Genomic DNA, 17,604 nt, shown 5'->3' with positions numbered 1-17,604 from the left:
CACAGACACACTTTGAGCGAGCTGGGGGTGCTGGATGGTGAACGGAAGCTGAGAGGAGAGAATTCAAGCTGGAGAGACCCTGGAAGGCCTGGTGGAAGAAATACTGCTGGGCCTGTGGGTACAGGGGAGGCTGCAGTGTGGAGAGGGAGTTCTAACTCCATGGAGCCAAACCAGGGGCACCTGGGGGTTACCTCGCAGTACCTGCCAGTGCCCACACCAGAGCTCCTCCCCTGGGCAAAACAGGAAAGCCCAGGCCTTTGAGGGGCAGGTGGCGAGACTCTGACCTCAACAAGTTATCCCCTTTATCTCCTGCAGCTCCCAAAACCCCAGAATGCTGCATAGGGGAGCAAAATAAGAAACGTGCATTCTGGGACATGAAGACCAATGACTTGAAAACTTTGCAAATCAAGAGGGGTCCGAACACGAAGGAGGGAGACCCCTGAGAGGACAGAGTGCAAGGGAACAGTGCCTCCAACATTGCATTTGAAAGACACCAGCCGCAGCTGTGGTATCGTCCTTGGCTCCCAAATCAAGGATACGAACAAAGGAACCAACACAGCCAGTGAGTTGAAGTGAGCAAGTGATGAATAATAGCAATACAGTATAAAAGAGTGGTCCGGCATAGCGACAGCACCCAGTCGAAAGTCTCTGTTGAGCGAGTTCTGATGTGAGCCTAAAGGATATGAACTGTTTGGTTTCAAGGCAAGAGAAGCCTAAGGAAGATGAATAAAGTTGAGTAGCAAAGTGAGAGGTCAGAGCCCGACTGAGAGAGACCTGTGATGAACTGTGAGTGATTGAGAGGACTGAGCCCTGCAGAGAGATAAATGTAGCGAACTTTGAGGAAGTCAAAGTGGTCCTGCGGAGGTCTATTGTAAAAGCCTATGACATTCGAAAGTCTTCGTCATCAGTAAAAGGTCTGCACCTGACTGAGGGAGATCAGAAGTGTGATAAGTTAGGGGAAGGGAACCCCTTCAAGTACTGTGATTGCGAGGTCCAAGCCCAGCTGAGGGAGATCAGTGTTGAATCAGGTACTTGTTGTTTGAGAGATCCGAGCCCGGCTGAGGGAGACCTACGTGAACTTTTTTTGAACTGTGAAAGAACTTTTGGAACACTGGAAAAGTGACTTTAACGTGAAAGGCCAGGTGGACTTCGATCCACGTTTTTAACTGCCTTTGTTTTGAGAACCTGAGCCAGAGTGTGTCAACCAGTCTACGGTGCCGCTTTACTACGTGCTGTCCAATGTGGGGAGGAGAGCTGACTCCGCCATCTTGATCTTTTATGTTATAACAAAGATTTACCTTTATATACACCTTTTTCCATGCACCGATTTATTGTAATACCGTAAGGGCATGCCATAGGTTTTCTTTCATATAGGCCTCTTTATTTTGCCAGACATGACTAGGACTGTGTTATTTATTATTTGATGGTAGAGCGTGCTCCCATCTTTAGATATAGGGCCAGATAGGAGTTTTTTTTCCAACCCTTGTTGTTCAATAAACACCCATAAACCTTGCATCTCTTGTGTCTGTCTTCACTTGTGATACCATGCCTCCCTTACATAAGGCAGTTATGAGACATCTATCTGTTTTATTTCACAGGTTTCTCAATTGAACATGAGCAGCCCAGATATTTTCTATCAGTGAGGTTCCCTACTAGCCCCGAGTCATATGTACCCTTGTCAGCAGAACCATATGTGACGTTTATGTATCCCTTTCGCACCAGAGTAGAACCTTCACTGCCATCAATTAGACTGAAAAGCAGACTTTATGGATATGTCATTCTCAGAGTGTACTTGTTTAATTGGATTATCCTGTATACCCCATAGACATTAACCAGTCCCTCGTACAACTTCTCTGCGTGACTGTTTATGAACAGCACTCTAAATAAAAAGAAAACGCGGAAAGTGGCTAACATTATGGATGGTGACGCAGGGCATCACGTTTGTGACTCCACCAGGCTTAGTTGTCTCACACATGGTATTTGCTGTTGAACTGGATAGCCATCTGATCAGAGTTCTTAACTATGGTGGGAGAGAGAGGGGAAGTAGCACCAGGGCCTCTACGCTGTGCCAAACGGGGGTTTGGAGCTATGTGCAGCCTCATAGGTGCTTACAAGGCACCTCATAATCACAACAGCATCTCTGAGATATTCTTGGCCTCTTGAGGTTTGGTCCAGTTCATATCGTACGGCGTAGAGTGAAATACTTGGTGTAACTCTCAAATGCTGTGAACCCCTCTGAGTTTGCTTCAGAGAAGCTTATTGTGAACTGGGCTCAGTGTGTACCTAGAATATTGATCCTGTAGGCGGAAATACAAAGTGACAGCCAATAGGGTAATCGGATAATAGAGGTAGAGACATCTCATATTGAGCCAGTATCCATCAGGAAATGTAACTTGGCAGGCACATAGGCGAGCAATGGTAACCTGTTTTATATGGTAGGGTCCATTACGTTAAATTAAAAAGAAATAAAAGAAAATTACATTGGTCTGAATATGATTTGTTTAACCCCATGCCACTGAACCCGAGCCTGCTAATATCCATACTGTATGGTTGCCTCACACGATTGAGGCTATCCACTTCCATCTGCTGTGAATGATGCAGCTGCCCGGCCACTTGCTCTTTCGTGTCCAACTGCGTGGCTGAGTGCTGTCATGTGTTGTAAAGGATAAAAGCCAAGTCCGCTTCATTAGCAGAGTTCAGGCAGCCAGCGTTCGGCAGTTAGGCCGATGCTACTTTCTCCTCAAAGCGCAGCCTAATGAGGCAGACTAAATGCACCGGACAATGGAACCAGGGCCGGTCTCTTTGATGGATCTAAGCAGCAGCCGCAGCCTTCACCTCTCAATGGTCTCCATCTTTCATCATTATGTTATCCATTCCTCCTATCATTTCCTATTGCATTGCCGTGATTTGACCCTTCTGCTGGCTGCTCACGCTGCACCAGCAGCACACAAATCATTGGTCGGGGAATGAGAATATTAATACTAAGTTTTTCCTTTCCTTCTTAGTCACGACCTATTCCCTCCCACCTCACCTCAGCAGTAGCGGAGAACATCCTGGCCTCAGCTTGCGAGAGCGAAACTAGGAACGCTGCCAAGAGGATGCGACTGGAGCGACCGCAGGTACCGTGCTGTGGCATGAGCTAAATACCGTCTCCTTCATTTTCAAATCATTCATGAACAGCATGTAAGCCAGAAATTCGAATGAAACCCCCTTGTTTGTTACATAAACAGTTTTACAAAGAATAACAAGTCTTGTCCTTATCCGTGGCTGCTTAGCTGCGGCAGGAATTCCTGTCTCAGTGAGGGCCCACAATTACTGCGGGTGATGGTCGGTCATAGAAGTCCACGTCCTCATGCACGCACTACGCATTCAAGCAGGCAAGATAGTGCTAACATTCAAAAGGGCCTGTGTGAGTTTAGAAATGCATAAAAAACATACTTTGCATGTGCACTGCACTGTCCTGCTGATATATTTGAGTCACTGTATCCAGGAATTGGCCACTAATCACCATTGAAAGGACATCCGCATGCTAGTCTCAGCAACCGGTCCTATGACCTTTGCAGCCTAAGCGGGCAGAGTAGATGGTCTAGGCTGGAAGAGGCTGTAGTTGACTGGCATAAAGGGTGTACAGTCTGGTCTTCAGTAGAATTGTAGCATTCTCCTTCAGACCTCAATGCTCTAAGAAATGTAGGCCAGGTGAACGTTTGGTGAGTGCCAGTAGCCGCCCTTCCACCAACTTGCATTCCCAGATGCTTCCCAGGGAGTCTTCTTGAGGAGCCGGGGTGTAGGGGTGAAGGTCCAGGGGAAATAGACTACCTACAAATCTTCCTGTTCATTTCAGTCAGCTTCAGCTAAAAAATAAATCCGATGATCCCTTTTAAAATGTCTGTCACTCCTGATTCCTTTTCCAGTGTCACCTGGAGTTCTTCTTCCATCCTTGCCCTGCCCACCTGGAGTCTCCTCCTAGTGTGCACACTTGAGCAAGAATAATGCCAACAAATCCTCACAAAGCCCCCTGCAGATCTTCACACACTCTCCAACAGAACCTACCACAGCCTCCTACAGACCATATAAGAGAGCTCCTCACAGACACTCACAAAACCTGTCATAGCTTCCAACAGAACTGCTCACAGCCTCTCACATCGCCTCTCGCAGCTGCAAAGTCCTGGTGTCAAGACATTGAAAGTATTGGATATCAACTGGGAACTATAATCTCCATTACTTGATTTCTAGAACTGTGTGCTTCAAATATATTGTGCCGCCCTCGTCGTGTTTGTGTCCTGTTTTTTGTCTGTCCTTGTTTTCCAGGTTTCTTCTGCAGTGGGACCAGTCTGAATAATGCTGTGCACATTATATGGTTTAGGCGGCTCCAGCTTGGTGTTCTGCATAACCACTCACCATCTCCATAAATCCCATGTTGATTCACTGTATTCAGACTTGCGTTGCATTGGGAACATGACAACATGGATCGCATTCGTCTATCAAGGGCAGACCCTACATGGCCTTGATATATTTAACTAAACAATGGAGAAAAAAAATGTTTTTAAACTAAATAAAGTCAGACGAGTCACTCTTTCTATAATCGGCCGTGCGAGGATAAGAGCCTTGGGTTGGGCATTCACCCATGCAGGTTGTGGCAGTGATGGCATGTGTGACTTATAATGCATTACGTGCTTGCTAAAAGATTGTGCGATGGTGTACTGTGTTATTCAGTTGTGGCTCACGTGTTTTTCATGCTAACCGGTGGGTTAGTCAGTCATTAATGTGCCACATCTTTGTCATCGACTGGTCCTGTGTCACCCGAGTTGTCCAATGGGGCCTGTATTCTTTTCTCATTGTTTCCTCCTATGAGAGAAGAGGTTAGAACAGTTATCAGTTTTGAACTCCCCACACCCTGCTCTTTTCCTGGCCTACAGTCATCTCAGTCATAATTCTCTCTTAATTAGTGCCAGTTTCTCCAGGCAACTTTTCAGTCTTGGACTACTAACAGGTGTGCCATCTGCTGCCATCACTCTCCAAACGGCTTTGACTGTTATACACTATGCTCTTTCCTAGGTTTCCATAGTTGCAGTGATCCACCGACTTCCTTTTGGAGCTCAAACAAATCGTATTGAATGTATTCCTATTTTTAAGATGCCCCACTCATTTTTCCTGCCATGTTATTACTCAAGATTCAGTCAATATTTCTTGATATTAACACACTTTCTGGGGATCCAATCAGTTTTAGACGGTTTCATCCCACTTCATTTGCATACATGAAAACAGTGTAATAAACACTTGAAATCAGCTCCAGGCGGTGATCTTTAACTCACTCAAGAGATGAAGATGGGAAGCTGCATGGCATCACCAATCAAGGGGACATCAAAGTATTTTATTTCAGCAAGAGGAACACTTGCTCGTGCTCATGTGAAACATGGTGGCAACATCAAGTCCCACAATTCAATAAATAATAGAAACAAAGAAAATATTCAGGATTAGTCTTAGAAAACAGACACTGGGTTTCCCAATGCAATTGCACAGACCTGAAACATAAACTAATCATATTAGAAATGAACAATTGATGAACCTACTGCAAAATTGTTTTTTTTTCTTTCCCCAGGAAAGCCAATATAACCTTGTACAAAACGGGCAAATTAGTTGAACATGCGAATATAGGAGTCAAACCTGCTCTTTACTCTGCTTACTTAATCAAAGTGTAGGCATTATTAATGAACTGCTCATCCTCTGGGAAGGACCCTTTATGCTTACACATGTGTGTATTCGGCCCAGTCCGGGGGATTTTCATTCTTTGTGGTAGGTGTGCAAAAAGGCACAGGGATCCGGCCAGTACTGCGTTCCTCTGCCATTTTTTTAACCCCTATCAGAAAAAGCTGTAATGCTAAACCAGGGGGACGTGCATGGCAGCCGGCTTTACAATGAATCGCTATGGGTGACTAACTGCTTTTTACATGTGTAGAAAGGAGGCATAGTCTCATCAAAACTGGATGTGGTCGTTGATAGGAAGTCAAGTGTCCAAACTAGATGTGAGATGGGAAGCCGGGAGCTGGGGCAACAGGGAGAGCAGATGTAATGATTGGTGCCCATAAGAAACAGGTGCGTGTCTTGGCTCCGGCTGTTAACTATGTTCGGGATCCTTTTGTGCCCGATTGAAATTGAGGGGGGTTTATGTTTGATCTGCAGTGGGGCAATTCGCCCAGCCTTTTCAGACAACATTTACTCATTATCGCATGCAATGACAACATGACAACATGCTAATGAACAGAAATGTTCAGGCCACCTGCACAGTTGTTTTTCCAGTTTTATTTTAAAAAGAGGTTGTTGGAGCGATCTGATTTTCTTCCATTAATCTTATCTGTATGTGCATTTGGTGATGGAATAATCCCTGTGGTTAAATAACCAAATATGAGCTGTACGTTCCCACATATTGGATAGTCTGAAAGGGGTAGACGGAAATTGGGCACGTTTTAGAGGTATTATTGGCAATAGTCGTGAGTTTAAACTACATGGCGCTGGTTTGAAAGCACACTTCCATCGTGTGTCCAAAAGAAACTGCAGAGACAATGGGCCTCATCACGACCCAGGCGGTAAGTTACCGCCTGGGCCGTGACTTTACCACCATGGCGTAAACTACGTTTACGCCATGGTGGTTGGCGGACTTACCGCCCCATTCGGACCTTGGCGGGGCGGTAAGTCCCCAATCCCCATTTACCCTTCCCCATTCACATTTTTGCCCCATAGGGCATAATGGGAGTGGGGAAGGCGTTAATTACGCCACCGTAAATTACGGTGGCGTAATTAACTCCATGGTCCCTTAGCGCCATGGATTTTAACACCTGCTAAAAGCAGGTGTTAAATTCGCCATGGCGCTAAGGGACCTCGTACTCAGGCGGTAAGGGTCGGCGCTGTTTACGGCGCCGTAAACCCCTTACCGCCTGGGTCGTAATGAGGCCCAATGGGTCTCATTGCGGGTCCGGCGGTAACCGTGCCGGTGCTACCGGCGGGTTGCAGCCGGTCCCGTAATTATTTACCAGTGCCTGACTTCCTGGTGCCACCGGGAGATTACAACCCCGGTGGCCTGGAAAGTCAGGCGCCGGCAAAATGTTGTTCCCCATTCCCACAGAGGAATGGGAACCCGGAAGCACTGGCACCGCTGCTAACAGTGATCGTGCTTCTGTGACGGGTCTGCCTACTGTGCCCGCTGTGCCCGGCAGGGTCAGACCTGTCGGGCACGGCGGCTCCGGCAAGCAGACCTGTAAAATGCCAGTCCGGAAACAACAGTGCCAGTAAGCTTACCAGCACCCTTGATTGCAGACCGGCAGGGTCAGAGTGAGGCCCAAAGTTTATGCCTGTGCGCCAACAGTTTTGCACATCATTATTTTGTATTGCTTTGTCTTCATTTGACATTTGAACCAGAGTTCTATGCCATCTTTATAGAGATTATTGATTAATTCTCTTATTTTCCATATGTGTCTTCCCTTAAAGTTTTGTCTGAACTCGTGTTTTAGTGCAGGTTTATACAACATTATTTGTTGACTCTCATTCAAGTATTCGCTATTTACCAGCACATGTTATACAGGCGCATGTCCTGCTGTTCCTCAGGGCATAATGCTGTGGTTAAAACAAACATTTGATGGTGGTTCGCTTAATCCAGCATGATCATTTATTTCAATTATCATAGTCGCTCCAATGTTCAAGACATGGATTTAAAAAAATGAAAAGAAAAATTCTCTTTGTATACTATGTGTAGATCAACACATTACAATTTTGCTGAAACAATATTGATGTGTATTGATTATACATCGAATAATTTGGATTATTACGACTGGCCTGTTATTTTTTAATTCAGTGCTTTTGGATTGAAACATCCCACTATTACCCAAGACCAATTGTACACGGTTTTATTTTGTGGTGGAAGTCCACATTGATTGCGAAAGCACATCCACATATATCAGAACCTCATGTAGTCACAAACCATTGGTATCAAAGCAACCAGCAAGCAAATAGAATATTAACGTGCAAGCTGTCCAAATTGAAAGTGGGGAAACGTAATCCTAAACCTGCGAGATGAACGGTGGGGTACGAGGAGCAGTGCTCCAGATACAATTTAGAAGTGGGACTATTGTACTCCCTCTTTTTTAAAGTTGGGAGTAAAATGATTTTTTAGGGAGTAAAAATGTAAGTCAAATTCCCAAAGGTAGTATTTAATGTGCGAGTAAAAATGTTTTAACTGAGAAACAGAAATGTTTTTGCAATAATTATTTCTTTGCACCTTGTTATTCATGCACATAAAAGGATACAGGTTTACTTCTTCCCATCAGGCAGTAATAATAATAGTTTCTTCCTGTGGTACTACATGCACTATTGGTCCAAACATATCCATGGAGCTTTGTTGGGTGATAGCTATTTTTTGTTGGCGCATTTTCACTCCCTAATTTGATTTTTTGGGAATATCTGCCTATTTTTAGGGAGCAAAAGTTACGCCCCTTATCTGTAGGGCTGATCAGCTGGGAAAGAAAGCTTAACTAATCCAACAATATTTCACAGCGCTGATGGACAGGACACAGCTAAAGCCAGAAACCCAAAAGGAGTACATCACTTCGGCATCCTTGCCCCAGGTGTTACATGCAATTAGAAAAGAGCTGGTAAAACCAATTCAAGAAGTTGAAGTTGAGAAGGCCATCATGTCCCTTACAAATAATACCCCAGGACCTGATGGGTTCACTACCCTATTTCATAAAACTTATAAATCACAACTGATCCAGCCCATGACTAAAACATTCAAATCCTTCCTCACATCCAGATCTCTCAGCCGGGCCATGGAAGAGACTTCTACCACCTTAATCCTAAAACCTAATAAGGACCCTAAAGAATGTGAATCCTACAGACCATTTACCCTGATGAATAATTGTGTTAAGATGTATTCAAAGGTTCTTGCACACGGTCAATGAAAAAATGAAAATCAATTATTTGCCCCGATCAGACCAGAGTAACCATAGTAGGAGTTTACATGATAACAGGAAACTACACAGGTGATAAGTGGTGAAGGGGGTGCTGGCTGCCCAGGCAGCTCGGAACGCAAGCTTGTACCATATAGTATAGCCTGCGTTCCAAGCCTGCTGATGGGCCAAACCCCCCCCCGGATGCTAATGGAAATTAGAACCCTTTACAATATTCGACTAGCTACGTTATATTGTACGAGTTGCCTCATTAATAAAGGCCTCCACCTCTATACATTGATTCGTGCAGGGTACTTCACTACGGTGGGTTGTATCCTGGGGGATTCAGATGTAGGGTCCAGAGTGCCTCTGTACATTTTCTTATCCTTCATGTGTCCCTTTCAGCTGACCCATTTATGAGGCACTTGTCCTCCCCTCACAAATTACACTATATCATAATAATAGTTTTTTTTATAAACGCGCTGGATACCGGGGACCAGGTTCTAACCGCAAGCCTGGGATTCACACCTGTGTTGCTATGCATAGTCTTGCTTCCAAGACAAATGTGTTGCCCCTGAGCTCTCCTCCCAGCCTATCCTCCTGGCATTTAGACATGCTGATGCATCAGTCATTTTCCCAAACATGGAACTATGCTTGAAGAAAAGCCAACGTGAATGGCTCTTACAACGTGGACTCTTCTTTCTCTATGTTAGTATAACCTTTATATGTTTTAAAATAATGATCCAAGAAATAACTCTATATAAATGCCCTCCAACCAATGCTTATTATACATATTAAACAAAAGTGTGGGAGCCCCTCTACTGAGAACGAACATGGGTCAAATACCCTGTTCTATGGAATTTCAAGAGGACCTACAGCCATATTTTAGTTCACTGCACCCCTCATAAAGGAGAAATATCCATTTACGTATCAGTCTGTTCCTACCCACAAGGGCAGTCTACCACCGAAATGCTAGGCAATTCTCCTCTAAACAAGAATACCAACAGCATCCCCAGACTAATGTTTTGTCCTAGTCCGGCCTCATCATTGAGGTGAAGCTGAGCCTCTCTAAGGAACAGTGAGCAAGGGGTCCACGTCTGAATTACCTTGGGTAACTTAGGGAGAAACCCAAAGTTCCTAAAAATGCACAAAAAGGTCTGGGAGTCCCTCTACCGAGAACAAACGCGGCCAAATAACCTTTTCTTTGGCAAGGTGCTCCCTTGGGAGGGTCTACAATCATGTTTTATTTCACGGTACCTTTCACAAAGTAGAAATACCATTTGCATATCGGTCTGTTCCCACTCAATTAAGCAGTCCAGCACTGAAATGCTAAGCAATCCTCCTCTGAAAAAGAGTACCTTCAGCAACACCAGACGCGTGTTTCGGCCTAGTCGGGCCTCATCAGTGAGGTGAAGCTCTGCCTCTCTTAGCACAGTGAACAAGGGATCCACGTCTGGATTACCCTGAGTAATTTAGGGTGAAACCCAAAGATCCTAAAAAGGCACAAAAAGGTCTCAGGGCCCCTCTACTGAAAATGAACATGGCCAAATAACCTGTTCTATAGGAAGGCGCCCACTCGGGAGGGTCTATAACCCCGTTTTGGCTCACTGTACCTACTGTAATTACTCAGAGTGCTGTTGGTTTAAATACTTTTAACGTTGGTGCTTGGTTTTTATCTAGTTTTATCTTAATGGCACTACGTTGTCCCCGAGAACTTTATATATTTCTTTTATGAATTTTGTAAGATTCTTTGTTTTGTCTGAAACCACTTTGAATAATATTCTTCCATTCATAGGAATGATCGTAACCGATCTTTATTGAATGCTGCATTCCTTCTCATTATGAATTACATTTCTCTTTTGTTTTATACCTTCTTAATGTGTTGTCTGTCCCAAGTATTCTACTTCTGTCACACCAAATTAGCATATTTCCATTTTTAATGGGAACCCTTTGGCTCTAAGGATGTTCAAAACACCATGAACGTGTGCATTATAATATACACTTGTTGCATTATAGTATAAGAAATACTTGTATACAGGCGCGTTCTAAATGACATATCATATCATACTATAAAATAGACTCATTCAAGTCCCCCAAATAGATGTTGCATGAGACTTTGAAATGCTGCCGCTGCTTAAGGAATACCGAATGGCATGCTCCTAAACCTACATGCACCTAATGGTGTAGGGAATAATGTCAGCTCTTTAATTCCTCATCTAATCGTATTTGGTGATAGGCTGAGGAACGATAATGGTAGTCAACATTTGATTTATATTTGGTAGGGGATGTCTGTCCACACACACATATGTTTGTATTTAGGTCTGTTAAGTCCATGCATATCCTAATTGTGTTTTGAAGTTTTCTCCTTATAACGATTGTATAACCACTCAGACGTCTCAATGGGTTTAACTATGCGTCACTACACAATGTCTCCAATTCTTTGCTCAGGTCTTCTCTAGTGCCTATTGGTATGTTTCCCACTTTAGACATCACTGGTTTTGCTCCATATTTCAGTATAATTCTATGTTTAAATCCTTTAAGTGTCCCTATTTTCCCATTAAATACTTCAGGATAATTTTCTTTCGAATTTTAACTCGTGTTCATTTCATTCATGTTTGGACTACTGTTCATCCCAGCCAACTACTGAAGATCCTTCTTCAGCTATGTATAGCTTACAGCATATAATTCTCCCATGAAACTTGAGTGTCACCCATTTATATCCCATAACATGTATTGGACTTTTCCCATAAACAGTGGATTTTATATTTGTAGTCATGCTTCAGGTTGTTTTTGAATGTGGCTCTGTCTACCATTGTGTACAGTGATCCTGAATCAATTATCTCTATTTGCATGAGTTCCCATTGCCTCTTTTTATTTTGGTCGACCCAGTCGATAGAAAGCCTTGTTCATTTGCTTCCATAACACACACCATATTAGGTTATTTATTTTTGTCATATATTTCTTGTATATTTTTGCCCTATGGAGTCATTCCGAGTTTGCAGGCAGCCAAGGGTCTCATTCGTCTCGGACACCAAGCTCCTCTTGCCCCTTCCTGAAGGTGTTCCAATACCAATGCCCTGTCCACCGGAAATCCCTGTTGATCTTGTAACGAGTATGACACCCACTCTAGAGCCACAAAGTTCCACACCTTGGCCACCCATTCATGTTCCAATGGAGGGTCCTTCGACCTCCACTTTTGTGCCAGAGCCAATGCACCGGCTATCATCAATATCACATAAACTTTACACTCCACCATGGTAAGAGAATCACACAGACCGGACCCCAATCCCAAAAGCACAAGGCCTTTATTACCCACACACTTTATCCCCAGTGTTCACTCAATTGCTTCTATAATGACTTCCCCATACCCCTCAATTCTCTGGCATTCCCACCAAATATGACTCTAGGATCCCTCCATGCCACAATCTCTCCAACACACCTTAGAGGCTGAGCCATAGATTTTATTTATCCTGACCGGAGTTAGGTGCCATTGAATCATTATTTTCACATACATTTCTTGAATTTGGAGGGATCTTGTAAACTTAGGGATATGACCCCACGATTTCTGCCATTCCTCCTTCATTTGGGTGTCCTACCGACACTTCCCAGGTCTGCATATACCTTCTCATCTCCCGATCCTCCCCTAGATTTGCCAGTCTATAAAATGCGTCTACCAGGTGATCATTTCCTGAATCCGTTGTTAAATAGGTTTCAAATGGGGACAAGGATCAGGTCACCCCTTCCCTTGTTGGGACCTGCATTACCCAGTGTCTTATTTGGCTGTATCTGAACCTTTTCCCTTCATCAAGTCCAAAATCCTCCTTACATTGGATAAAGGTTTTTATAACCGGACCCACAAAATATCCCAAATTTTCAGAAAGCCCCATTCCTGTAACTTTCGAAATCCCTTTCCCCGTTCCCCTGGAGAGAACTGGGAATTGCCAAAAAATAGGGGCAAAAGGGGAGGGGGAGGTAGGAATTCGTGCCCTCTTTAATAAAACATCCCAAGACTCTCCCACCAACATTTTTAAAACATTAATTCTCCCCATCCATAGTCGGCGGACCCCAATACACCAGTTTGGATTTTATGCGTTGCAGGAGGGGTGGATAATTGGCGGCATATAGCAAGTGTATTGTTTTTGTAAAATATACCCCCAGATACTTTATAGCCCCCTGAACCCATCTATATGGAAGTTCCTCCTTGAGTGACTTTTCTTTGAGAATGGAAGTCTTAAGATTTACTACTTGCGATTTATTATGAGTATTTATTTTTAGTCCCGCAACTCCTCCAAATCGCTGCAATTCCGCTCCCATTGCCCGCATAGATGTCTATGGGGATTGATCTATTAACAACATATCGTTGGCATAGGCAGCAATCTTATGTGTCCTTCCTCCAAACGAGATCCCTTCTATTGCCATATTTGCTCTGACCGCCTCCCTTAAAGGTTCCAAATGGATCGCATACAACAATGCTGATAAAGGGCAGTCCTGCTTCGTGCCCCTATGAATATTAATGGGGGCTGAATCTTGTCAATTTATTGCTATTGCTAAATGTAATAAAGGGGAGTGGTAATTGGCTGGAATCTTAGAAATAAAATTCTCCCCGAACCCCATTTTCTTCATGGTTAGAAACAAGAAATTCCATTCTACCCTTATCAAAAGCCTTTTCGGCATCCAAGGCAACAAGGAGAGAAGGAATATCTTTGCTATTCACTTTTTCAATAAGATGAGTTATGCTCTTAATATTGTCAATTGTCTGCCTGCCTTTGATGAAACCTGACTGGTCCATGCTCACTAAACTGGGGAGTATCTGATCTAGATGGTTGCCTAAAATGTTCATATAGATCTTAGCGTCCACATTAATTAACGCAATTGATCTGTATGACCCACATGCCGAAGGATCTTTACCAGCCTTCGGAAGCAAAACCACCTTCACTTCTTACATAGTCAGGGTAATTTTTCCCTCTTTCCCAAAGACATTAAAAAGGGGGGTCAAGTATGGTATTAACATTTCCCTAAAAGTTCTATAGAATTCCGAGGTGAAACCATCGGTTCCTGGGTACTTAAGTGGAAGAGATGGCCCTTTGTATTTCCACAATAGTTATGACCTGTTCCAGAAATCTGCTCTCCTCTTCTGAAATAGTGGTTAATTTCACACTATCTAAATACTTTATCTGGTCCTCTTCCGATGTCCCTCCCAATCTATTTAGACGGGAGTGAAATCTACAAAATTCCCGGGATATGTCCTCTGTTTCCGTATACATCCCACCTCCCCGTCTTTAACTATTTTCAGAATGGTTAGCTTTTTCTTTCTGCCTCAGCATTCTTGCCAATAACCTATCAAACTTATTAGCCCTAATACAATACTTCAGTTTAAGGAACAAAAGGGAACGTTCTGCAGCTCTTGCCTATATCGTATCTAATTGGCACCTTAATGCCCTAAATTCTCTCCTTGTACCCCCACTCGCTCCGACTCCCATTCGGGTCATTACTTGTTTAAACTGCACCTCAAGATCCCCCTCCAGCTTCCGTAATTCCTTTTCCCTTTGTGCTTTGATACCGATTATCCTTCCCCTTATAGTTGCCTTAAAGGCATCCCATTATGTCTGTTGGGAAGTGTCTCCTTCCTTATTATCCCAAAAGTAAGTCTCAATCCCTTCCCGGATCTCCTCCCTCAAAGTCGTGTCCTTAAACACTCCCGCGGGGTACCTCCATTTCCTCATTCCTGCGGGACACTTCTTCCTTCTTATCCTCAACATTAACCGGCATGGTCCGACAACACCATAGTCCCCACCGTCATATCCATCACCCGACCCATCAATACATAGGAAGCCCAGACATAATCTATCCTCGACGAAGAGCGATGAACATGGGAAAAGAATGTGAAGTCCTCTCTATCCCCTTCTCTAACCCTCCATACATCTACTAGGCCCGGGCTCTCCATCTTCTTGACAACTTCCTTGGAAGGCTTACCCTGTGTCCTTAGACTTTTTCCGCTCCTATCTTTTCCCGGTTCCCAGGCCAAGTTGAAATATCACCTGTAAGTACTACCATATTCTTTGCGAACCTCTCTAACTTAGACAACGATGTCTGAAGAAACTGGTCTTATCCAGTATTAGGAGCATATAGTGTGGTTATTGTATACCCTTCCCCTCAAGATTTAAAGCTAGATACCACCCAGAAACATCCCACTCCATCCCTTCTTTCGTGAGATCAATGTTATCCCTGAAAGCGACCCTTATCCCCCCCTCACCACCTTTGGTCCTATCATTAGCCTAATAGATTTGTCAAAAACCCCTCAGTTTTACTCTCTCGCTATCCTGGAGTTGCACATGAGTCTCCTGTAGAGTGATTATATCAAACCCCTCCCTATAGAGAAATCTTTCCAATTTCTTCCTCTTCAACAGGGAATTTAACCCATTTATGTTCAAAGAGATAATCACCAAACCTCTAGAATTTCCCCTTGTCATCTAAGTAGGTTCTGTTTCTGGGTTTATTGGCTCAAGTATAGCCGGACCCACAAACGTCCCCCTTTCTGCCTGTATTTCCAAATTGTGAGTTGCGGATGCCTGTTGTTCCAGGAGCCTATCCGACTTCCTAGAATCCTCTTCTAGATCCTGGATGGCCCTCTCATTGAGATCGACCCTCTCCTCCATTTTGTTAACATTCTTTTTTATGTCTTGTAAAGCTTCTGCCAGCTGCTCCCTCATCTTGTCCATCTGCTGCTGAACCGTATCCACGATTCTGTCACCAAAATCACTTTCAGAACTGCCGTAGCTACAGTTTGATCTAAGGCCTCCTGCTGTTGGCTGTCTCCCTTTCAGCTTGACCCAAGCCACCATCTGCTGCTTGAGGGGAATGCAGGTCCCCACCCCACATCTTCTATAAATTACTGTCCGGAATTTTCTTGGATCCTTTCGCTGATGGGATTGCATCTTTTTCCCTTGTTTTGGACATTGCGACTTATACAGCCAGTGATCTAGCTACAATGTACTGCAATGCTTTGTTCCCCAAAGAAAGGTTGCAAACAATTAACTCTAATCTCCTTTAAACCAAGTGTGTCGAAGATCTCTACAACTCTGTGGAGCAGAAATCGAGAGAAAGTGTTGCTGCTGCCCTTTCTAAAGTCTTCAAAGCAATCCCATGCCTCTATTCAGCATAAATGGTACGCAATCAGTAGGGTTATGGCTAAGGATTAGCACCACTGCCTGATGAATCCAGCTCTTATGTATAGCTGGAGGTGCAGAGCCTCTAGTGATACTTATTGCCCTTAGCTTAAATGGATAATCCCCAGGTGTCTCCAATGCTTTTGCTTATCCCCTCAGACGAGCGCTGCCAAGGCCTCAAATGTCAAGGTCCAAGTGAGGGCGTGCCTCCTATTCCCACCTCGGCCACCACAAAAACCCCTCTCGGGCGTCCGCCTCCCAATCAAAAACAAGCCGGAGGCCCCAGAGCCCTCATTCACACAGTCCAATTGAGGGTGTGCCTCCTATTCTCACCTCCATCCCTGTTGCTGCTCTTAGGCACCCGGCTCCTAAGCAATGTCAGGACAAATCTCCTTTCTGACCAGTATACACAGGGTTAACAAACCGCACTCTCCTGTTCCACCTCGCAATAAATAATTGGACAGCAACCACCACCACGAAATCCTGTGTCTGTTTTCAGCTGCAGGGTCTGCCCACCTGTGGTGTCCTCTCTGCTCCACCTGCTCTTTTACCCCGATGGGTCGTCTTCCTCTCCCCGAAGTATCCTCAATTCTGTAACCTGCACTGGGGGGGTCAGAGCGCTTTGCCTTTCACATTTCCTCTTATTCTTCACACTACGGCGTTCCCATCTGGACGTTGCCTTCCCGAAAGGCGAAGAGCTGCTACAAACACTGTCCCCGTTATGATCGGGGAAGAGCCAAGTGAGCCCAGACCTGCAGCGGCAGCCCCTCTGCACCTCGCTTCGTCTGGGGAGGGATAAACTTCCTTTAGGATATGTCTGTTGGGCCCTAGGGATCGGGAGAGCAACGCTTGTGGTGCTTTCCTGATGGCAGCCATCTTGAGATTGCCTTTTTTCATGAATTTACTGAATATTAGGATCTATGTTGTTAAAGATCAATGTTTATGCCGAAGATCATCAAATGTGATTCAATGATCAATGTTTTCCAAGATTGTGGATATATTTCTCCGTCAATGCAGAGTTACTTTAACATTGCAGATTATTTTTGGAAGGAGAATTAACCTCACTTCCCATCAAATCACAGAACATCTTTAACCGCCTCTGTGATTCAAAATCTACGGGTTGCCTTTATTGCATCATGGCTGTTCACCTGAGAAAAGGTAGGTGTCCGACACGCGTGTGTTGTTTGCAATACGTTAAGCCATTTATCATAGATAATTGGAGCAACATGGACATTATCGACTTTTAAATAAGGAGTGTTTCAGTACACCTCAAACACTAAATACTTTTTTGAAGCTTAATGTTGTAAATTTGCATATACAATTGTCACATTTTTCAGTTAGTGCAATATTGTGCATTTTTCACTTGGAAGACTCAAGCTGATTAATCATTTCTTGAGTAACAACTGCTTGAATTGATTTTTGTCCGTAATTAAAGCTGGTGTGTTATCAAAAAGCGAGTTGTAATGCCATCACCTTTCTTTTGGTGATGACGGGGAAATCTC

General features: G+C 44.1%; 1 protein-coding gene across 9 annotated transcripts in view; it reads left to right on the top strand.

Moving 5' to 3' along the window:
- NOL4 (nucleolar protein 4) overlaps positions 1–17,604 on the top strand; it is a 692,229-nt gene that overhangs the window by 606,573 nt on the left and 68,052 nt on the right. For 7 of the 9 annotated variants that reach the window (XM_069620993.1, XM_069620989.1, XM_069620990.1 and 4 more), the window contains one exon: positions 3,006–3,119. The exons of the other annotated variants lie outside the window; for them this stretch is intronic. In XM_069620993.1, the coding sequence (XP_069477094.1) occupies positions 3,006–3,119 (114 nt within the window). The remainder of the gene's footprint in view (positions 1–3,005; positions 3,120–17,604) is intronic. 9 annotated transcript variants of the gene reach the window in all.

This window comes from Ambystoma mexicanum, chromosome 5q (genome assembly GCF_040938575.1).
Source record: "Ambystoma mexicanum isolate Mex_15411 chromosome 5q, UKY_AmexF1_1, whole genome shotgun sequence".
NCBI classification, from domain to species: Eukaryota; Metazoa; Chordata; class Amphibia; order Caudata; family Ambystomatidae; genus Ambystoma; species Ambystoma mexicanum.
The sequence above is the reverse complement of the archived record's forward strand: the minus strand, read 5'-3'. Positions and strand labels throughout refer to the sequence as shown.